Consider the following 22,462-nt stretch of genomic DNA (forward strand, 5'->3'; position numbering starts at 1 on the left):
GGTCATTTCCGATCAATCTGGCAGCTTTGTCGCGACGTGCCAGTCCCGCGCATGTGAAAGGGCGATCGAGTTGATGATGTCAATGATCTCCAGGAAACCTTATTCCAAGCTCAAATGGCGTGCATAGGATACCCTCGTCTCTCGATCCGCGTGCGCAGGTACCAGGCTGACCTGGTAGAGGCACAGTGTATTTGCGCTCATCTCAGTTAGCGCATTGCGATTTCCAGCTGGATACAACCAAACAGTTTGGAAGCTTGCGCAGTAAGGACGTCGTGATCATAGATGTGGTAGTGTTTTGAGGATGTGACAATCTCCTTCATCGTGTGGAATACGTAACGGGCCCTAATACACGGATGGTTTCAAACAGGAATTGTTTGAGGAAGGGATAGCTCACAGCCATGGTGGGATTCCAGGTTGGGGACAGAGAAAGCATTAACAGTTACCCACCAGAAGTTGGACACAAGTCAGATACTTGACTAACACTCACTATCAACATCCCCCAAGCACTGTTTCCTTAGCCGGTGAGAGCCATTCCTCGCATGATCTGGTGCGACTGCGGGGCAGGCCGCTATCGAGCTTCAGCTGGGATGAATGCATTGAATCATTCATTGTTTTCGGGACGCTGCAATCGCCTGCAAGGGTTCACAGTTTGGACTTTTCTTGATCTTACGACTTTGCGGCCTGGTGGTCTTTCCATTTCACTTACCCATCAGGGCAACCCCGACCTCTTTCTTTGCTGCCTCCCAAGTTCTCTTCGCATATTACTGTTACTTTCACGAGGAAAATTTGATTGACTTTGTGGCCATGTACTCTCAACACATCTTGTGAGCGACCAATACTTCAAGTCTAGAACTTGTCACTCGAGCGTGAACATTCGCGACCATTGCAAAAGGCAACTCGTTGTCACGTTTCTTGACGAGTCGCGGTCCAATTGTCCACCTCCTGCTGGTCCATCCTTCAAGAAGAGTTCATGAACCCTGCCTTCGACATCATCACCGGACCTGCCTCCTACCATGGGTATCATTCACGAGAAGGCGCATTACGTCGTTGCTGTCGCCCTCGTTGCCTTCCTTATACGCGCTTTTGTTCTTAGCCAATGGAACACCATCAAGAAAAATGGCGAGCGTCTAAAGTAAGCGGCCGCCTCACTTCCCCTGCTCATCTCACAACAGAGTCTAACAGTATTGGCATCTAGGAAACCACCCAATACCCTCCCTTTGGTGGGGAATGGTCTCCAGTTTCTCCAATCTAGATGGAAACTGTTCAGCTGGTTTGACGCCTGTCAGCGCAAGTTTGGGTACGAGACTGTTGCTATCTCGGTCCCAACCCTGCCTCCTGGAGTGCTCATTCATGACCCTCGTAACTTGGACTACGTGTTCAAGAATGAGGGCATCTTCACCAAGGGTAATTTCGTCAAGGGCCGAACGTGGGATCTCTTCGGCAACGGCATCATCAACGCCGAGGGCGACTTTTGGAAAACCCAGAGGAAAGCAGGTCTAAGCTTTCTCAACACCGCCAACCTGCGAGTTCTCACGGATGTCGCCCTACCCCAATATCTCTCCGAAAGCATTGCCCAGCTCAGGTCAAGCACCAATGGTACCGTGGTCGACCTACAGCATGTCTTTCATGAGATCACCACTAAACTGATGGGCAAGATGGCCTACAATGCAAGTATTCTTGGTATCTACCGTGCTGAAAAGGATCGTTTAGACTAACATACACCCAGATGGCAATGCATGCGGACGACGAGTTCACCGTATCCTTTGACTATGCCTCAGGCGGCACTGCTGAACGTTTCCAGAATCCCCTGTGGTTCGTGACCGAAATCTTCCTGGGGGCAGAGCTTCGAAAGTCGATCGCCGTTGTCAAGGACTTTGGAAGGCATATTGTTACCAAAGCCGTACAAAATCGCCAAGAAAAGGGGTTCGGAGAGGAAGAAGGAAAGCTTGATCAAATCTCAGGCAGTCTTATCCAGTCCCTCCTCGACGCCATCCAGGACGAGCAAATGGTAGCCGATGCTGCCTTAACCTATCTCTCTGCAGGCAGAGACACGACCGGCCAAGCCTTGACATGGACCTTCTACCTTTTGATGAGGCATCCTAGAGTCGTTGCCAAGATCCGCGAGGAAGCCACGCAGCTGCTGAAAGAAAAGAATATTACGCTCACCCCGGACCAGTTCGACTCCTCGCTTTTCAACCCTGTCACCATGCCCTACAGTATGGCGGTGTTCTACGAGGTCCTCCGTCTCTATCCGCCCATCCCCTTCGAGATCAGACAATGCAACGAAGACGTTACGCTCCCCGACGGCACCTTTCTGCCCAAGAGCTCCATCTTGGTATGGTGTCTGTGGGCCATGCAGCGCTCAAAACTTACTTGGGGTGACGATGCCGACGAATTCAGACCGGAACGATTCCTGGACGGAAACAAGCTGATATCAAGGAGCCCATCCGAGTTCCCAGTCTTTTATGGCGGACCGAGGACCTGTCTGGGAAGGAAGATGGCGGAAGCCATTGCTGCACAGGTTATCCCAACCATGGCCTGCCTGTTTGACTTTGTTCCTACTAGCGATGAGGAGAGGACAAGCAAGACCAGTCTAACACTTCCTATGGAGGGCGGCTTACCCGTGACAGTAAAGACTCGGACCGGGGAAGAGCGAGAGAAACTGGTGCGCATACCTGAAATCAGATTTAGCGAACATTGAAAGCGACTAGATGGCACTCGTATATAGACGGCTTCAGCATTGTTTCATACCATCATAATACCCATGGGCAGGGGCTTTGTTCTCAGCCCGATGTTTCTGCGATCAACGTCAGTCTTGTTACACGAAAATGCAGCTCAATGTGTTATATCCCGGCAGAAGTATACATCGTCTCTCCGCTCATGCTATACCATATCAAGGGCTTTGTTGACATGAATTCGGGACTGATGCTGGCACAACAGGTTTGCATGAGTTCATCAGATGTAACAGCTTGGCGGCATGCAGCTAATGACCAGAACCTTCCTCCTGGAGCTCCAAAGATGGGATGGGTTCGTGGATGGCATTGCCCCAGGGTCTAACACAAATTGATTCACAACAGATATTGATCCCCTATCCCAGAACAACCTAGCAGCCCCATCCTATCAACAAATTTACCATACACCCGGTGCGAACCATGACTGGTGCCAAATGCCGCGATCGCAAAGGCGTCAACCAAGCTCGTGTACGGTCTTTTCTCGTGGCGCGTTTCGTCGTAACACAGACCCAACAATCGCCCGCCGGCACGGCAAGCTTACTCCGATTTGGTTGTCAATAACCTTAAATCCTTATCAGTTGATATTGTGAAAACCGAAATGGGGATGGTTTGCAGGTTCTTTCAAAAAGCTGTGCAACTCCGGAACCGGACAACCGAGAGAAGAAGCAGCCATCGACGGTAGATGTTCCGACTGATAGGTACACACAACTACTACGAGTTAAAAGACACGTTGACAGTTATCGAGATTTTGGCTGCAGAGCACGATTGAACAAATTAAAAAATTTGACTATTTTAGACTAGGCATCTTACCATGCATACCGCTCATCCCCAAGCAAGTTCTATCTTGCACAGGTTCTTCTCCCAAAATGTGTCAAGGTTGAAATTACCTCTCCGATCCTCCCATCAAATCTCAAACTGAATACCACCAGTCGTGATGCCAGCCTTCCCAAAGACAACAGGCAGAACCTCTTCCAACCGATGAGCTCATGGATCCCAGGTCTAGATCTGGGCATCATGCGTTAAGTCGAGATACGCAGCTCTGTTCTGCTGTTCCCAACAGAGGTAGCCCCTTCCTCGTCTATTCGTGCTGTTCTTTTAAGGACGGAAGGAGCATTCAACTGGGAAAGGTCACGAGTACTTCACCAGACGAACTAGAGGAACCTTGACTCTATCTGACTCCCGGTCCCACTCTCTCCCTTCAATTGTCCCGCTCCGAGGAAGTCTTCACTGGGATCACTTGCCCTAACCTCTCCGCAGAGGGCCGGCTCATTGGATCAGTTTTTTTTTTTTTTTTTTTAGCATCGTCAAGAGGGCCGCGAGGTTTCACTTTTTTCAACCTGGGCCAGTCCTCTTCTTCTGTCCTCACCCTCTACCAGGACCAGTTCTTCTCACCTTCTCATCCTTTGCTTTACTCTCAGGACATCGCGACAACTCTTCCGGTCGTTGTTGAGCCACCAAACACTCAAGTCTAGCAGCACTGGGACCGGGCCAACGCCGCCAAAATGGCTATCATCCAATCCCTCCTCAACTTGGCCAATTTCGCCAGTCCACTCAAGCGGACTGTCGTCCCCTGCATCATGGTCGCTTACGCGATTCAGATTGTCGTGGCTATTCCCTCAATCATCTACAAGTCCGATCGCTTCTTTGACGCCTCGGGGTTGTCTACTTTCCTCACCATCAACATTCTGAGCCTCTACCTGCCTGCCATCAGGGCCAAGTATGGCGGGGACAACCTTGAACAAGTCGCGGATGCAGTCAAGGAGGGCGTCCGAATGGTTACCGGAACCCAACCTGGATGGGGAAGCCTCTTGGTGGCACCCTTCAAAAGATGTAACATTGTTCAGGAAGTCGCCGCTGGCACCCCTCTCGCCGTTGACTACAACTGGAGACAGCTTGCCTTGAGCGGTGCGGTCACTATTTGGGCTGTGAGGTGTAAGTGACCCCCAAACTTCGGATAGTGGCATGAAACAATAGCTACGTCTTTACCTACCCACCTCGAGAACTCCATTCCTTTTCCCGAACTCGTCGACGAGAACGGGCAGTCAGCTAATACTTCGACGACATCGTAGTGGGAGTCTACCTATTTCGCCGCATTCTTCGCGAAGGCCACGACCGCCGCTTCAATGAGATCCGGATCAACCCCCGCCGCTACCTCAGGGCCTTCATCGGCCAGGCCACCTGGGTCATATTTTGCATGCTGCCCGTTATTGCCGTCAACTCAATCCCTTCCGGCGTTCCTTCACTCCAAGACATCAAGCCCACGGACCTCTCGGGGTTTGGATTGTGGGTTGTCGGCTTCGTGGTAGAAGTCGTTGCCGATTACCAGAAGAGCAAATGGCAAAAGGGGAAGCGGGATAAGGTACACGACGAGCAGTTCCTCACCAGCGGCTTGTGGTCCCAGTGGTGCGTTTTCACTCTTTCGCTCCCACATCCATTTCCTGGTACTAATTCAAGTTGACCGTAGTCGATTCCCAAACTACTTGGGCGAGTCGATGCTCTGGACGGGCATCTGTACCGTTACCTTCGGCGTTCTTATCTTTGACGACGTTCGGGAGGCTCTAGCCGCTGCCGATTCCTTCCCCATGAGTATCCTTTCGGTCATTTTCTTCTGCACAGTCGGCCCTGCGTTCGTGACTTTTTTGATGCTGAAGGTCACGGGCGTGCCGTATGCCGAGAGAAAGTACGACAAGCTGTTTGGCGGTGACAAGAAGTACCAGAAGTGGAAGAGGGAGACACCCAGGTTCATCCCTATCTCTTCTAAGTATCTTTAGAACGTGAACGACGGGCAGCACGTACGCATAGTTCGAGTGGGATTATAGAGATATCGATAAGTGGGACCCGGGGTATAATCAAACCGAAGTACATTGTGCCCAACCTGGGAGAGGTGGAATATGGATCGTTACGGATGCTGTAATAGAATAGACTCTATATTCAGGTAGAATCAGGTGTACGCTTCGACTGAGGAAAGGTTCATGTAGATTTTGGGGAGGTGCAGCGAGGGCGTGATAGGGGAGGTTATGAATACTTTAGTGGTTCCATTCCCCGAGACTTGCAACCTCCTTCGAAGAGGTACACAAAGAAAAGACGGCTCAACCGAGTTTTACAAAGTTCACACCTTGACAAGGATCATGCAAGAGTACCTCTAATTTTCGTCTCTTGTTCTGCTTCTTCTTCTTCTTCATGATCATGCATACATGCCGTCGCATCTGTCATCATCTACTTCATCTGCCGCGTCAAATAACATTATCCACCACTCCAATCCTTTTGCCCCCCCTCAACATCAAGTTCCACCACCTTCATCCAAGAAATTCCACACTCAGCTTGTTTTCCGACACTTTCGGAAGCCTCGTTGTCTTTTCCTCCGTAAACCCCAATTCTATGTGTGTGTGTCCAACTATCTGTTGACAGATCCCATTACAAAACGTTGTTGGTAAGGTAAATAAATAAAGTCGCGAGTGAATCGTCAAGTTTTTTTATTTTGCCGGAACCCTCGGTAAGAAGTTTAAAAAAAGATAAAGGTGATAATGCAGGTCGGTAGGTAGTTCGTACGAGGAATGCTTTTCCAAGGGCAACAAAAGTAGTCCCTTTCGACATCCAAGGCTGAGTGGGTGAATTACGATTGCGAATATCTCTTTGCGACGACTGTGTGTCTGTAGACCCAGTCGTCGATTGGCAATATAAAGAAAGGGGCTTAACGCCTGTTGAAGTTAAGGTATCGGCTCTAGAAGATGGTCACCAGAAGTTAGCAAATTGCTCCTCGATCAGATAGATAGGTAGATTTGAAGGGTATGATGTGCAAAAACTTACCGCCATAAAAAGAATAATCAAGTTACTCCCAATGAAAGCCAAGAAAATCCCCAAATCCCTCCACCTGTTATCAAAGCTGATCCCCAGTGGCTCATAAAACTGATCGCCGACCTTGTACGCGCAGTATTGACACGCGCTCGTGGCGTTGTTCACCAAGTAACCCGCTCCTCCCCTCTTGAAGAAAGGTTCCATGTACTCCCCACAGGATTGTCCCGCGGGAGCAGTGAAAGATTGCAGCTCGTAATCCTTGCAGATGACGGGCAAGTCGTGCAACTCGGTGACCACCATGCCGCCGATGAGACGAGTGAAAGGGTTCAGCTCGTACAGCCACTTTCGCCAAAACTTGGGCATCTGCGGCGCGGGGATGGTGACGCCGCAGAAGAGAGCAAAGGTGATCATGATGAAGGGGTCGAACTGGCTCGAAATAAAGACTGTCGGGGTCAGAGCGGACAAGCACTGCGCCATGGTAACGGAGAAGACTTCGGTGATGAGCACCATGAAGAACTGATACCCCGCTCTCGAGGACTCCGAGTTCAAGCCGGGCATGTAGTACACAAACACGAAGAAGATGACGGCGCAGAAGATGTTGTAGGGCATTTCGGCGATGACCATGGACGCGGCAAAGGTGAAGGAGTTGTACATCTTTGACGACTGCTCACGGAAGAAGATGGTGCGTTTGATGTGGTACATGACTTCGACTTGGGAGATGACGATGGCGGGAAGGACGGTGACCTGGAAGCAGACGAAGACCTTGTACTGCAAAGATTCGCGCGAGAGGTCGAGGTTGAGGAAGGTCAGACCGGTGATGAGCGCGATCACGGCGTGGGAGAAGACGCGGGTGAACAGGTAGTTGGGCGAGCGCCAGAGGGCGAGGTTGGTCCGGTGCGTGACCACCTTCAGCTGATGCCAGAGAGGGGAAGCGTACTCGCGCTCTAGGTCGTGGTTGACTTGCTCGCCTGCGCTCTTGCGAGCTTCCTTCATTTGCTGGATGGTGTCCTTCACGTTGGCGAGCTCTGGCGAGTCGGCCCAGATGTCGGCCCAGTCGCGGTCGCCGATGCGCGGGGCGGAGCCAGCGCCGATGGCTTCGAGCATGAACTCGGCTACGTTATCGGTCTCCTTGGGCACAGCACCGTGACGGCTGAGGTAGTCGCTCAACACGCAGGCATCTTTGCCAATGTCTCCAAAGTAGACGCAGCGCCCGCCGGACTTGAGGAGGAGCAGGCGGTCAAAGTTCTCGAACAGGGCGGCGTTGGGCTGGTGGATGGTGCAGAGAATGGCTTGGCCGGCAGCGGCGAGTTTCTTGAGGAAGCGGACGATATTGAAGGCGCTCTGGCTGTCGAGGCCCGAGGTGGGTTCATCCAAGAACAGGAGCAGCTGCGGACGGGCAGCAAGCTCGACACCGATGGTCACTCGCTTTCTTTGTTCAACTGTCAAACCGGCCTCGGGAGAGCCGATAATGGCATCGGCAAAGGTCTCCATTTCAAGAAGGGAGATGATCTCCTCTACGTAGGCGTATTTCTCTTCCCGGGGTGTTTCAAAAGGCTGGCGAAGGTCGGCAGAGAATCGAAGGGCCTCGCGAACGGTCTGCGATGGGTCGTGAACGTCGAGCTGTTCGGCATAGGATGTGCTACGCTGAAATTCCTTACCGGGCTTGATGCCATCGACCAGGATATCGCCGCCAATAACACCGATGTTCTTCCTCGCAGCAAGGACATCCAAAAGGGTAGTCTTTCCGGCTCCCGAAGCGCCCATGAGGGCAGTGAGCTGACCGGGCTTGACGTATCCGAAGACGTTGTTGAGCAGGCGGCGAGTGCCACCGGGGACAGGAACGTCGTAGGTAAGGTTCTCCCAAGTAAGAATGCTCTCCGAGTTGATCTTGAGGTCCGAACCCTCGTGCTCCTTCCGGGCCTTGCGGCGGGCATCACGCTTCTCTTGCAACGCCGCATTGAGTTTCTTACGCTCTTCGTTGGGCCGCTGGAAGACCTTGGCGAGGCTGCCTCCGCCGCTGAAATTTATGATTTCGCCTAGCACGACGTTCATAATGAGGAAAAAGATGATCAATGCCAGGACGATACCCCAGTTCCTCCACAGATCGCTGGCATTGTAGGAGAAGCCTTGCGAGATGTAGGCCTTGCCGGAGATGAACTTGGTGCCTGGAGTCGAACCGGGAAGCGTGCAAACCTGGTGGTTGATGTCGGTGTACTCGGGACCAGCAGGAATCAAGGAGTCGTCGGTACAAGTCATATCGATCTTTGAAAACTCATTCTCCATCATCGAGCTGAACGATAGACCCAAGATATTGATCCAGTAGATCCACCTCAGCCAAACCTGCTCCGACTGGTACTGAATCAGATAGCCGGATGTGGTGATGAAGAAGGTGATGGTGACAACGGCAAACTTGATGGCATAATCGAAATCGGGACTCACGCATCCGATAATGCGGAAAAAGAGAGTCATGCCAATGTTGCCGGACAAGATCATGAGGTAGAAGGTGAAAAAGGCGCCAGCACTGCGGAACAGATTTGTCATGAAGTAGACGATGATGGAGAACAACATGATCTGAGACGCAGAGAAAGCCTGATCAACAAAGATTTGAGCGATCCAGAGAGCCGAAGGACGATGGAATGCATAACGCCTATGGCGTTCGACAACACCACGTCCAAGCATAGTTCCTGCCAACTCCGAGAAGGCCTGGAAAGCGTTGAACAGCAGAGAGACAAACATGAGACCACCCTTGCTGAACGCACTGGCGGAGGTTTGACCAAGATTGAGATAGAGGGTACCGAGGACGATGGCAATCACAATACTCCTCAGCCACGAGAGGGCGAGGGCAAGGCGATCCTGCATCTTGAGAACGAACTGGCGCTTCATCAGAGCCCAGACCTGCTGGTGGAATCCAACGGAGTAAGCCGACTTCTTGCCAGCACCCTTCCGCTTTTGTTCCCTGACAGCAATTTGGAAATCCTCGTACTTGTCCTTCTCCTCAACGAGTGATTGCTTGTAATCCGCCATCTCACGTTCCAGTTCCCGAGCAAACTTGGATTCGTTGAATGCCGCCTCCAGGGTCTCCGGGCTGTGTGGTGCGTTCTCTGGAGAACGGCCCTCTTGGTATTCACGCTCGAAGTCGTCGGTACAGCCAGTAACGTAATCGGGTGTGGTCTGTCGTGGGCGTGGAGCAAAGCCCAAGCTTTCAAAGTAACCTCTGGCTTCCGAAGTAGGACCAAAGTAGACTTGGCGTCCCTCGTCAATAACCAAGACCTTGTCAAAGAGCTTGTAGATGTTTTCCGAGGCCTGATATAGCGAGACAAAGGTGGTCGTCTTGTACAGATCCGTCTGGATACGGAGCGCCTTGGCGAAGTCGAGAGCAGTCGAAGCGTCCAAACCGCGGGTGCTGTTGTCCCAGGACAAAACACAGGCGTTGGTGATAAGCATTTCAGCGATGGAAACACGCTTCCTCTCACCACCAGAAACACCACGGACGAAGGGGTTGCCGACGATGGTGTGACGAGTGTGCTCAATGTTGAACATTTTGAGGAGCATGGTGATAACCTTCTCCTTGAAATCCTGCTTTGTGATACCAGGGGGAAGCTTGCCGGGGATCTTGACGTCCAGAGCGAAGGCAAGAGTCTGCTCGACCGTAAGGGTAGGGTGGTGCATATCCTCCTCCATGTTATAGACGGCCTCGCCGCGGTACTGAAGGAACTCTTCGGACGTAAAGGGTCCATAAAGCACATCGCCAGTAACCGACGTGAACCCATCGCGCTGGTTGACAATGTTCTTGAGGAACGTGGTACATCCAGAGCCCGGCTTTCCGAGGACCAGAACCATCTCTCCCGGCTTGCAAACACCTCTGAAGCTGTGCAGCAAGGTCGCCTCGGGCATCTTCTTACCAAGACCCAACATATTGACAACAGGAGTGACGACGTCGAAGAAGTCGATAAAGGCGTTGGGGAACGTCTTGACGAAGTTAGTGCTACTAGCAATACCCTTCACAGTCAAGCCGTCCCAGTAAACACCGATATGCTTGGGGCGAATGCCGGCTTCCCTTTCTGCCTCCAGATCGCCACGCAGGGCAGCCTCAAGGTCGAATTGCTCCGGCGCACTCTCAAATGAGGTTTCGACGTGCATCTGTCCCTTCTCGGCATCTCCATGGTGTGTCGACCTATTGGCATGGCTCTGAGTACGACTCGCGCGAGACAACTCCCTTCGTAGCTCGCGAAAGTCGTTCTCGGCTTGTTCGACAGAGATGCCGGAGACAGCGCGGCTAAGGCCGTTGGGGTTGTTGCGGCGGGCCTCCTCACGAAGCTCCTCGATGTCCTGGGTCCTTGAGGAGGCACTGGTGGATGGCGGTTCGGTTGGGTTGGGCCCTTCGATGCTGGGCTTCCGCCCAGCTGTGGTTGAGTCCATGTGGACTGGTGTAAAGGACGATTCGGTTATTACTGCTGGGTAGAACAGGTTTTAGTTATTCATGTTATATTATAGATATGAGGAAGTTTGACTATTACAGCTTCTGCCTCCACTGGGAATGGTAAGGAAAGGTTACTCACTAACTGTTTTTGACAACAAAGACTAAGAGGATGATGAGAGAGAAGTGGAAGGGCTGAAAGCCCAAGTCAACGGAAACAAGAGTGATGTGAAGGGGATAGAAGCCTTTCGTCCAGATCAGACGAGCGCAACCACAGGAGGTTGACCAAGGGCTATATGCCACACTCTTCGCCTGTCAAGACGGTGACGAAGTGATGCAGAGGAGGGTAGGAACAGTTCACGGGGAAACAAGGAGGGGGGAATCAAGGGAATAAATTTGAAAAGGTCTTTTAGAAACGGGTCCAACCCTCCAACGGGTCCCAAAGTTCCATCGAGTTGCTTCGAAGCTGCCATGGACCAGCTAGACCCTTTTCGTGTCCAATGGCACATCCGCCACCATGTCGCCCATGTAGCGGGCAAGGGTTGTTTCTCGTGCTAGGTTTCTTTCCGGTGACAGGAAACCAAGGCGGCCGGGGGAGCCTGGATGGCAAAGGGGGATCGCAGTGCCATCGGCGCTTCTTGGCGGATAGAAGCTCCAATCGACGTCGACTTGCTCAGGTACCAGCCGAGCCAGCCATGCAAGCAGAGGGGACATTCTGCCGAACTCCGCAAATCCGTTGTAGTCTGTTTTCTTTCTTATTTTTCTTTCTTCATTTTCAGAACGGTATTGTGACGAAACTTGGTGATGATGGTGAGGACTGAACCGACAGTTAAGTGTATAAGAAAATTCAAAATTTTAACGGCATAATTGATTGGTGGTTGATGTCAAAAACCGTTGGATCAACGGGACGCCTCCCGTCTTTGTCATCCTTTCCCTAACCGACCCTCTCGTTGGAGGCTCCACCAGCTCACACTACTGCAGTGTACAAGTACCTATGTATACTAGTTGGGGCAGGTACATCCTTCCAGATGCAAACTCTGATACAGTGGAATCCCCTGAAACAGCATGTAATCCAGACCAGGGAATTCTAGGTAGGCACCAAATAGCACACACACACAGGTTGACGTAGCAGACTGGAGCCAAAACTTATGCAATATCTAGCTCCTGGAGGATGCAGCTACAGGGGTTCTTACTGCACCATTCTTCCACTGACAAAACTGGAAGAGGGAATCCATGTCAACCTAGTCCATGACCAGATGTTATCGGCACATCACCGCCTTTCTCTGGTCTACCAGGCTACCTACCTATCCGGTCCATTTTCCACGAGCACGTACTTCCCCAGCTCTTCGTAGCAACGTGGAGATGATGGGCATCTCGTCAACCTTCAAGACGAGGGATCTCCGGGGAAAGACATAAAAGAATGGAAATGGTGCCGAAAACAATCTAAATTCTGTCAATCGCCAAGACATTCTGGGAGGCTCTGAACCCCCGCGGTACGTACCCTATCACACACTGCAGTTACCTAGTTGGTGAGCAGCGAGAATGTCGACGACTTGTGGGGGGGACGGTGGAACTGCAAGCACGGCATGCCATTGGTCAACATCAACTGGAATCCTTCCCGGTGGGCGTGAACGGTGTGGTCCCGAAACACTACCATGTGCTTTTCTCGTGTCCAGAGTGATACAGTGAGGTACCCATGAGTCCTTGTCCAGACAAGTGGTCCAGTGATGGTTAGGTACATACCCTCAAGAGTAGGTATCGCTCTGGAAGCTCGGTGATCGGCAAACTCCAAAGAGTGAGGAGGGGTCATGACAAGTGCAACTTAGTCGGCGAGTGACTCGAATGACCGCTCTTTTCTAGTTTCTCTGACCGTATCGTGTCCCGTCCACCCTCCCTTGTTGACCACAATGAATCATTATGATATTTACATATCACGTACCCAGCATGATTGTTAGTTGACTTGACCCCACTCATCAACGTGTTCATCTAGGTATGCCGCTTGCATGTGCAGCAAAGCCATCTACGAATCGACCAAGATATAGTACATTCTGTACACTACATCACACATACAGGACGGCAAGTGCATACCTGCTTCAACGTGTTAGTTGTGTCACTTTACATGTAGAAATCTGAAAGCGTATCTTGCACCACGGCATTTCACTTCGTTATTTGGATAGTTCACCGTCGATATGATACGCTACGTCCCACACGTACCGCATGTCACCAACCATCCGATCAAGGTTTTCCCCACGCTCTTGTCCAGTCCATTAGTTTCCCTTTATTTCCAGCAATTCTTTTTTCTTTTTTTCTTTTTTCATATGTCAAACCCAACCGTGAGCCGGAGAAAGGACCAACGAGTTTGGAGTCTCCTGTGGGGACACCATCCTTCGCATTCCCAGAGGTAACCTTCCCCGCCTCAGCTTTCTCATGGGTTACATGCCGTCATCCGCGGTTCTGCCTTAATATGTATCCCCATGTTGTGTTGATGTTTGTTCTTCCTGGATTACAAATCCATCATCGGTTTCTTTTCCTCATCGTTGCATTTTGTTGTTCACTCCTTTCTCTGTAATTCTGTTCGTCTTCCTTCTTTTGACACCGGTATCGTATCGAATCCCTTGAAGGTTCGTGTTCTGCCGGATGGCGGTGGTTGTCAAGGACGATAAGATCCATCGTTAAGAAATGAAGATCTCAAGCGTTCGCCGTTGATCGCAGCGAATATCAACTACATACCTATGTGATTGACATCGATTATGGAAGTCAGTCAGCCATTTCTTCATCCTCCCCACGGCCGGCGCGCTCATCTCATAAAAAATCATAACTTCTCCCAGCGAAAAAAAAAAAAAAAAAAAAAAAAAAAAAAAAAAAAAAAAAAACATCTCTTGCACTGTACCGTTGGTACGTCGCAATAAAAGAGGAGCATGCAATTTTGCAACAGTGACCGTTCGGGAGGGAGCGCCCCAGACTCTTGTGACACCGGTATGTAAATTGTTAGTGATGGAAGCTTGGCATTGCTCGTTATCGTCTCGGCCTCCTCTTCCCCGGGCACGGGGTGGCGGAGGGAAACAAGTGGGGTTTCTGCCGACCGACCGACCGACCGACCGACGACCGACCGGAAAAGTGGAGTGGACAGAACCGCAACGTTCCGGTCCCGGGACTACAACGGGGCATCGACAGTGCAAAACACTTGAAATGCGGGGTCGGAGTCACACCTGTTTGCGTAATTCCCACGTGTGTACGGTGACCCTGGCATTTGAATCCCAAGTCAAATATCACAATCTTTTTGGACGTTGTTACAGAGAGGCAGGAGCCGGGCCCGAAGACGGGAAAGGTACGTAGCATGTATCTGTCACTCCTCGAATGGCTTGGCATATCGATCCATCTCTGTCTTCAACACCTATCACGTTCTGTTTATTTTGTCTTCTTCTGTCAACACTGACATGGCTTGTATTATCGTCGTCGGTCGTTCTTTGCATCAGGCTGATGAGATTGGTGTAACAAACCGACGCTTGTGAGATGTGCCCAGCCCATTTTTCTAGTTGGCATGTATTCTGAAAAATTCATATCCCAAGATTCAGGAGCCGCAGTACTATAGGAAGAAAACAGGCCAAGATCCGCGTGAGCCAGCGTGACAGCATGGCATCGAGAGAATGGTCAACGAGACTGTTGAAGAAAGACAAGAAATGGGGGGGGAATGGAAGAGAAAAAAAAAGAAGAAAAAAAGGAAGAAACAAAAAAAGGTCATAGATAAAAGGATGAAGAGTCATCCGGTGGTCATATTACTGACAGAGTCTTCCCGTATGGCTGGCTTGTGACGGACCCATATCTGATAGCAACAAAATACCTATCTTGGGATGTAGCTACCATGGTCAAAAGGGGTTCCTCCGGGTAGGGCGTGGTAGCGAAGTTGAAAGACGAAGATGATTTAATCTAAAACTGCGTTGCGAGCTGACAGGTATACCACAAGAGGAACGAACAATAGGTATATTGCGTCCTGCTCTCAATGTCTATAACCGGCATGCAACCATCATTGGAATGCGAATTTACGTCCGAGTTCGCTGTGTAAGAGAAAATCAACCTTGATATAAAAAAAAGGAAAAAAAAGAACCCCATCCCAACCAAAAACCGCTCTTGCAAGCTACTGTAACCGATTCCTGAACCCATCCGTCCATTCCCCCGCCATGACGTAGAGAATCAGAAAGAAAGCCCAAAGGATATTTGTGCGTGTGATACAAATCAATGCCAGATTTAGAGGGAGATGTAAGAAAGAAGTGATCAACAGCCCGTTGTCCAGTTGCTTGCGCACACGCTTCCTTACTCCTTACCTACAAAACGTGATCCTCCTTTTTTCAATATCCATTCAAGCCCCCAAGTTCAGCTTCGCAACCTCAAAGCTCCGACTCAGCCCCATTCTGTTCGATCGCCATCGGACTCCCGTTTTGCTTTTGCCTCCTAGGAGGCCCCCGCCGCCTCGAGGCTGTCCTGCTGCTCACACCCATGCTCTCATCCTCGTCATCCGACCCTTGTTGTTCCGCATAGCGACGAGCCTCGTCCAGCACGCTCAAGTCGTCAGGCTTGCTGCGCAACCACTGCATGCGTGGCCCGGAACGCGCGATTTCTGACACCTTGAAACCGTAGATCTTGGGCTGGTAGATCTTGCCCCTGCCCAGCCCGGGCGCTATGTTGCGCGCGTACATGCCGTTAATGACGGTGGTGTCGTCAGAGCCGGATCGTGTGAGGTTGCTAACGCTCTCAGCGCCGGTCTTGGTCAAGTCGTATTCGGGGAAGGTCATGAGGAAGAGCGCGCCAAAGGTGCGGCCGAAGAAGGCACCGTCCACCGTCTGGAAGCGGCTGTTTGGTGGCACGTAGACATCCAGGCACGACGGGCAGAACAGCTTAACCGTGTCTTCGCCGGGCGTGTCCGAGAGGCCGACGGGCAGCGTGCGGGTCTGGTTGCAGTTTGTGCGTGGGCAGATGCCGAAGTGACCGAGCTCGTATTTTTCCGACATTTGCTGGATACCCGCCCGCGAGCAGATGAAGCGCTGATGGATCAGACCGTACAGCATCTCGGCCGAGGACTCGATCACAGAAAGATCGCTCGCGATGCGGCTGTGATGTCTCCTTTCGCCGTGGGGTTTGTTGATGCCGTCGCCACCGGACATGTCTTCCTCGTCCTCCTCGTCCTCCTCCTCCTCGTCATCATCGTCCTCAGGCTCGACATCAAGGATCATCTGGTCAGGACAAAACCACAATGATTAGCTGTTGACGTAACGGACAAAAAGGTTCCAGAACAAGCATACCTCGAGAGCCTCCTTGTACATGGCGACCTGGGTCTGCAGGCCAGTAAGGTTGAAGTCATCTTCGATGAATTCTTCTGACACTTCGGCAAAATACTCGTGTCCCAGGAGGGAGCAGAAGGATGCGATCCAAGACTCTGGCACGCCCGACGAGCTCGACATGGTGGAATTGGATATGGAAGCGCCGCGAAAAGATTCGAGTGTTTGGCGACGGAGTAGGCGTTCGATGAGGCTGTTGGTACCGCTATCGGGCGTTATTTGATGAGTGCGATCGAAAGGCGCAAGACGACGACTGGGTGTAGCTAGTGTCCCTTGGGGTCGACGCTCATCTGCGATGCTGGATGGAAGGTTTCAATTGTTTATTGCGTAGACATGACCGAGCGCATGAGATGGCGCAAATAGATGGACAGAAGGACAGACAGGCTAGCTAGGCGCTTCAATGATTGTCTGCGTGGTGTTGCAGCGAAGGAGGTGGTTGGTGATTCCTGTGCTGTTTTGGAGTTTGCGCTAACGGAGGCTGTCGACTCGATGGCTCTGTTTGCCTTTGGGGTTGCTCGAGAAGAAGCCCGCGCCCTCATTTCGTGCTACAGCCCACTCGTGGGTGCCTGGTCTGTGCGGCCCCCCCGTCTTTCCAGTCTGGGCCCTTCCCAATCCTCCTCGTTCAACCCTTCCCGCAGGGAGCAGCCCCGCGCTCAGCCCCACGGTAGTATGATGCCTGATTTTTGCGCCTTCTCACATAACCCTGCTGAGCCCTGCCACATGCGCGTGCGGCAGCGCGTCTCAAACCCAACCCGGCTTCCAGCTCTACTTCTTTATCAGGTGGAACCAAGATAAGTAAAGGGTCCACTTGGTGATGGTCGATGAAAGGTACGTACCTTCCTCCCTCATGTGGTCTGAGTTGTGTATTGTCAGGGACTCAGGGTACCAACCTTGGGTGGCCATTGCTGCTTTTGTGTTTTTTTCTTCATGATTCCCTTCTTTGTATATTTTAATTATTCATATGTTTCATGAAGGAAAGTCACCTCCCAGTTGCAGGCCAACACGGCTACTTGCATCGACGAGGCACCTCCGCCAACCGCTCTTCACTTTCACCCACCATGCCAGGAACCTCAAAACAGTGGCAGAGATAGTTGCGCCGATCAGCATAGAGGACTTCAGAAGAGATGCATTTCAAGCTCAAAGGCCTCTTCTTATACGACCAAGCTCCAAACCCTCTACGTTGAGCCCTTGCCCCAACCAGCAAAATGATGCCAATACCCAAACCAACACTTCGACTTCACCAACTATACTACCCGCCCTAACCAAATGGTTCAACACCTCTCCCTCCTCCGGAAAGACCTCATTAACTCCGTACCTTGACAACTTCCGATCTACCATCCTCCCTTACGAACTCTCGTTCCCAAACTCAGCCCAAGTCTTAGGTTTCATGTCTTGGCTACAACGGTCCTCCTCCTCCTCCTCCTCATCAACGGCATCCAGCGATTCACACCCGGACTCCAACTCCGACTCCGACTCACAATCCCGTCTCGCCCTAGCCCACCTCCTTAAAAACTATATCACTCACCACTCCTCCTCCTCCTCTTCAGAGTTCCTCATTCTCGACCTCCCCCTCCACCTCCTCCTCCTTGCCCACCACTACAACATGTTTCTGTCCTCCTCCCAAACCCCTCCCAACCCCCCGCTCACAAACCTCTACATAGCCCAAGCGCCCCTCTCCCACCTCCCTTCCCCCCTCCGATCCGACCTCCCTACCCCTCTCTTGGTTTCCCACGCCGGCCGCGGAGACATCTACTCTTCCAGCATCTGGCTCGGCTTACAACCGACATATACGCCTTGGCATAGAGACCCGAACCCAAACTTGTTTTGCCAGTTGTGTGGGACAAAAGTCCTGCGGCTGATGGCGCCCAAGAGGGGAGAGGCGCTGTTTCGGGGGGTGATGGCTTCCTTGGCCGTGGCGGCGGGGTCTGGGAAAATAAGAGGGGAGGAGATGATGAAGGGAGAACAGAGAAGGGCTTTGGAGGGGGCTGTTTGGGCTGGTGACGGCGAAGGGGCGGATGACATGATGTACGAGGTGACGGTGCAGGCAGGGGATATGCTGTTTATGCCACTGGGGTGGTGGCATAGTGTCAAAAGCGTGGGCGAGGAGGGGGGCATTAATGGGAGTGTGAATTGGTGGTTTCGGTAGATGGAGGTTGGCAGCCGGATGGAGATAAAGGATGTGGTCGGACAAGAGACCGGGACACTGAGTCTTTGAAAAGACAAAAACATGAAGAAAAACAGGTACCCGAAGCGATCCCAGAGAGCGCAGGGCATCTCTCATCCCGACCGATCACATGGCGCACAGGAGCTACCTTATCGATGGACAACAGTACACTCCGGAAAACAGGACGAAGAGGTCGATTAAAAGGTTTCAAAGGCACCTAGGTCAAACGCGTACAGTGTCATAGTAACAAGCACTTGCTCCGCGGAAGACGGACGAGTCAGACAACAATGTCAAATCATTCATAAGAGCAAAATCAAGACTCAAGATGGCATCGGCAAGCATCATGTCCCAAGCACGTGCATGTGTAGTACTCCATCATGCTTCTTGATCGAACATTGCATGTACCGTCATTATGCTGCAAGGTACTACTGCCGTGAAAGGCTTCAAGTGATGAGAAGTTTGTTCATTACTTAAAGATTAGAGCAACGCCAACAATGAAATCCCAGTCCCATAGCAGTCATAAAAGTATCATGAAATCAGCCAGACCAAAAGCCAAACACCTTGCTGGCTCAGCTAACCATGCGAAGAGCGTGTCGTCAACCAGTGATTCACCACCATTTTGCCTCGCAACCATTTACTGGGGAATCTTCTCGGCAGTTCCAGGGTACGCTCCCTCGGAAATCGGTTGCTGGTTAGACTCGGTGGCAGCAGCATCGGAAGGGGCAGCGCCGGGCACCTGGTCATTGGGCTTGCTCTCCTGGCCGGGCGCCTTCTCGGCACCGAAGATCTTGTCCAGCCCAGCAGCCTTGTACGAGCTGCCGCCGGCCTCCTGCTTCTTCAGCTCAGCCAGGCGCTTGGCCTCGTTGTGGATGTCCTGCACCTGCTTGGAGCTGGTGGTGTAGAAGTCGACAATCTTCTTGGCGCCAGGCGCCTCCAAGGCCTTCTCAAAGTACGAGGAGAGGCCGCTGAACAGGGAGTTAGCCCGCGCAGTGATGCCGTAGCTCTGGTCGGCCGTCTTGGCCCGGTCGGTTGCGTGGTACTTTTGGTCGAGGTTCTGAATTGTCGACAGGAAGCGCTGAGAGACGCCGTGCTTCTCGTCGAGAGCAATGGCCGTCTTCAGGCCACTGTCGGCAACGAGGTAGCCGCTGGCCAAGTACTCGGCAAGGACGCGCGCGCGGGGCTTCTCCTCCTGTGTGATCTCATCTGTGTCGCGGTCGGCGTCGGACTTGGGGTGGACATTGTCGCCGGAATCGGCGTGCTCTCCCGAAGCAGAGGTGACGGAGAGCTCGTGCTCGCCAAGCTTGGTGTGATCGAGGAGAAGAGCAGTGCGAGCGGCGCTCTCCTTTTCAAAGGTCACCGTGGCGGACTTGGTCTCGCCTTCGGTGGTGACATCGAGGGAGCTGATCTTGCCGCTGTTCCAGGTTCATCGTTAGCTTGTATCCCTGCCATCCATCTTTCCGGAACACAAGAAGCTTACCAGAAGCTGAAGAAGGCACGAATGTCCTTCTCCTCAGTGTTGGCGCCGATGTTCTTGACGTAGACCGTAGACATGATTGCTGTTGTTGAGATGGTATCTGTGTGTGGTGTGGTGGATAGATGTCGAGGACTGGTCGAACCGAAGTGTTTGCTGTTGTTCGTTTGCTTGGCAATGGGGAGAGATTCAAAGTAGAGCCAAAAGCAGAAGCGAAGTTGAAAGGAAACGTGGACTGGTCTTATGTATGTATACAGGGTTCGTCAGATGATGGATTACGCTTGCCCAATGTGTAAAAAAAAAATACAGGGCAGTGGACTTGACTGGTTCACAACCACTACACTCAACTTGCGACTGTCACACTACACTAGGCTGGAGCGAGGGATAGAAAGCTGGAGAAACCATGGGCGGAAAGAGGGGTACACGGCGACCAGGCATGTCGTCATCGCATGATCGAGGGGCCATCCAGGGTGGCTGTGCGAACAGAGGCGGAAACACCATGAAAGTCGCTTCTGTACATAGTGTCGCAGGCCAGAGCGGGCCAGAAGGAGCTAAGCTTCAACGCCAAGACACGTCAGGAAGTTGATTAGCAGGGGCAAAGGGCCCATCTGTCCGCTGGAAATTGTAGTGTAGTGTAGAGGTATTGATATAGACCACAGGAAGTGACGACGGTGTTTGCCCTCCATCTCCGCTAGGATGAAGTTGCACATCGCAATATCAGGATGCTGTAGCATGTGAAATTGGCCTCAAAAACTGAACGAAGTGTCAGTCTTTGCTGACTGTCATTCCAGTTGCGAAGCACGTTTCAGTTAGTTTGGTGTTTCATGAGTACTAGGGGTTGAGGTAGAGGTAATTTATGATCCTGTCTTCACTTTGGGATTTGAATGCTACCTAGTATTGTCTACGGCATAGCGCCTTGGTTGAAGCTGTGATCCCTACCTCATCCCAAATATCCCTGGCAGGAACCTGGGCGCCAAACATGACAGGAGGCTGCACCTACAACGTCGACGTCAACAATACGCACGAGAAGAGAGGGATTACAGCAAGGCTTGTAATGGGTTCCAGACGAGTGCACAATGTAAGTCATTTGTCTTCAGATATTCCATGCTCTATGTGTTTTGAATCGAACAACTGGCCAAGATTCCACATGGCTGCTGCATCGCTTCTAGCGGCAGCATCGGTTCCCAGTCCCAAAAATATGACCAACGCCAAATTCATGAATCATTGTATCCCATTAAGCTTCCCGTGTGCTTTTTACTTTGACTCCTCAGGCTTGCTCGTCTTGGCGAACTTCTTCTCGACCTCATCGTCTAGGGGACCTTTGGGGTTTGATGTGAGGTTCTGGAAACCACGTTAGTCACGGCTGGAAGACATGTGCACAACGATGTAAAGGTCGTACCTCGAGACCAGACTTGTTGGTCTGCTCCTTCTGGGAAGCATCATCGACGCCCTTGCCGGAACCAGCAGGTTCGTTCTGCTGCTTGCCGGTCTGGCGCTCGGGAGGGGGGGACTGGCCGCGCTCAGGCATGATGGAAGATTTTCGGAGAGGTTGTGTTGAGAAAGTTGGATTCACACGCTATTGCCAAACGATTAGGTACGCTGGTTGAGACTTCTTGGGTCAGCCAAACCACAGGGAAACTCACGTGTGTGTTGGTGTTGGTTGTAGAATGGAAAATGCACAGGTTGTGATGATGCAGTGAGAGACTCGCGAGTTCTTTGAGAAAGAGAAAGAAGACGATTTATATAGTGTACATATGCTACCTTGCGCGTCCATTCAAGATAACCCCGCTCTTGACATCAGCAATCGGTACCTTGCCAGGTCAGTACCTCGCATGTTGAAATGCCGTTGTGCCAGTCCATGCTGCTGTGGTTTTGCGGCAGGTCCATTCCATGTCATTGATAATCGACCTGTTCTTCCGTCACTCATTGTTGGCATTGGTTGAGCAATTACATCATAGGGAAGCAAGGCCCACGGCAGTTTCCAAGTGACAGCAGCGCCAAGACGAGGGCGGGTCTGGACAGTAGGGTGTCTCCCGGCCGGCAAAAAGGCGGGGAAGCTTCCCCTTCCGATGTTCGCTCGGCAGGCATGGAGGATGGCTTGGCCGCTGTTTCAGTTGCAGAGGTGACCGCCCCACCAATGTTTCGTTAGCTTTCAGTTCCATCAGACGGATGGTGTACCTAAAGCTCACCGGCTCCGGCGATCCACTGAACAGGAACCCGTACCGTTCACGGGCACGATCACGGTGTTACACCCCGTTCGCTTCATCGACACGAAACTGACTACAAGAGCGGTCGTCCGATACTATACCATCGCACAGACACTAAGCCCTGTGGTTTTTCCCATCTTCCCTACTTTTGACCCGTGCGTGTCTTGTTTCATGCCCCTTTTGTCGTCTGGTTGACGCTGGAGCCCAGGCCGTCGCAAGTCGCAAGTCTCAATCTCGCAACATCAAACATTGCCAAATCCGAAATCAACAAATTTGAAACTCTGATTGGGGCAGTAAACACATTATTTCTGCCTATGCCCTTCATTTAGTTTCTGTGGTTTGG

General features: G+C 51.8%; 7 protein-coding genes across 7 annotated transcripts; 3 read left to right on the top strand and 4 right to left on the bottom strand.

Annotated features, from left to right (window-relative positions):
* Window positions 1-921: 921 nt before the first annotated feature.
* Window positions 922-2,934, top strand: B0T23DRAFT_145269 (cytochrome P450). The gene is made up of 3 exons (XM_062832435.1): window positions 922-1,132; window positions 1,196-1,667; window positions 1,727-2,934. Exons 1-3 carry the CDS (start codon window positions 1,014-1,016, stop codon window positions 2,699-2,701), a joined length of 1,566 nt encoding a protein of 521 aa, XP_062693038.1. The 5' UTR covers window positions 922-1,013; the 3' UTR covers window positions 2,702-2,934.
* Window positions 2,935-4,234: 1,300 nt separating this feature from the next.
* On the top strand, window positions 4,235-5,544 carry B0T23DRAFT_412615 (uncharacterized protein; the record flags this gene model as incomplete). Its single annotated transcript, XM_062839491.1, has 3 exons — window positions 4,235-4,664; window positions 4,802-5,135; window positions 5,197-5,544. The coding sequence occupies 3 exons, from the start codon at window positions 4,235-4,237 to the stop codon at window positions 5,501-5,503; spliced, it is 1,071 nt and encodes a 356-aa protein (XP_062693039.1). The 3' UTR covers window positions 5,504-5,544.
* A 736-nt stretch (window positions 5,545-6,280) lies between these two features.
* On the bottom strand, window positions 6,281-11,247 carry B0T23DRAFT_145296 (ABC-2 type transporter-domain-containing protein). Its single transcript, XM_062832436.1, has 3 exons — window positions 11,087-11,247; window positions 6,540-10,981; window positions 6,281-6,453 (listed from the first exon to the last, which is right to left on the bottom strand). Exons 2-3 carry the CDS (start codon window positions 10,944-10,946, stop codon window positions 6,424-6,426), a joined length of 4,437 nt encoding a protein of 1,478 aa, XP_062693040.1. The 5' UTR covers window positions 10,947-10,981; window positions 11,087-11,247; the 3' UTR covers window positions 6,281-6,423.
* A 3,970-nt stretch (window positions 11,248-15,217) lies between these two features.
* Window positions 15,218-16,498, bottom strand: B0T23DRAFT_145328 (casein kinase II subunit beta-1). Its single transcript, XM_062832437.1, has 2 exons — window positions 16,242-16,498; window positions 15,218-16,172 (listed from the first exon to the last, which is right to left on the bottom strand). The coding sequence occupies exons 1-2, from the start codon at window positions 16,398-16,400 to the stop codon at window positions 15,330-15,332; spliced, it is 1,002 nt and encodes a 333-aa protein (XP_062693041.1). The 5' UTR covers window positions 16,401-16,498; the 3' UTR covers window positions 15,218-15,329.
* A 593-nt stretch (window positions 16,499-17,091) lies between these two features.
* On the top strand, window positions 17,092-18,423 carry B0T23DRAFT_395929 (uncharacterized protein; the record flags this gene model as incomplete). Its single annotated transcript, XM_062838224.1, has 2 exons — window positions 17,092-17,105; window positions 17,274-18,423. The coding sequence occupies 2 exons, from the start codon at window positions 17,092-17,094 to the stop codon at window positions 18,421-18,423; spliced, it is 1,164 nt and encodes a 387-aa protein (XP_062693042.1).
* Window positions 18,424-18,749: 326 nt separating this feature from the next.
* Window positions 18,750-20,299, bottom strand: B0T23DRAFT_145360 (uncharacterized protein). Its single transcript, XM_062832438.1, has 2 exons — window positions 19,919-20,299; window positions 18,750-19,853 (listed from the first exon to the last, which is right to left on the bottom strand). Exons 1-2 carry the CDS (start codon window positions 19,990-19,992, stop codon window positions 19,076-19,078), a joined length of 852 nt encoding a protein of 283 aa, XP_062693043.1. The 5' UTR covers window positions 19,993-20,299; the 3' UTR covers window positions 18,750-19,075.
* Window positions 20,300-20,982: 683 nt separating this feature from the next.
* Window positions 20,983-21,823, bottom strand: B0T23DRAFT_338166 (uncharacterized protein). Its single transcript, XM_062835838.1, has 3 exons — window positions 21,556-21,823; window positions 21,312-21,488; window positions 20,983-21,253 (listed from the first exon to the last, which is right to left on the bottom strand). The coding sequence occupies exons 2-3, from the start codon at window positions 21,438-21,440 to the stop codon at window positions 21,167-21,169; spliced, it is 216 nt and encodes a 71-aa protein (XP_062693044.1). The 5' UTR covers window positions 21,441-21,488; window positions 21,556-21,823; the 3' UTR covers window positions 20,983-21,166.
* Window positions 21,824-22,462: the final 639 nt, after the last annotated feature.

This window comes from Neurospora hispaniola (genome assembly GCF_033458365.1).
Source record: "Neurospora hispaniola strain FGSC 10403 chromosome Unknown B0T23scaffold_4, whole genome shotgun sequence".
Taxonomy (NCBI): domain Eukaryota; kingdom Fungi; phylum Ascomycota; class Sordariomycetes; order Sordariales; family Sordariaceae; genus Neurospora; species Neurospora hispaniola.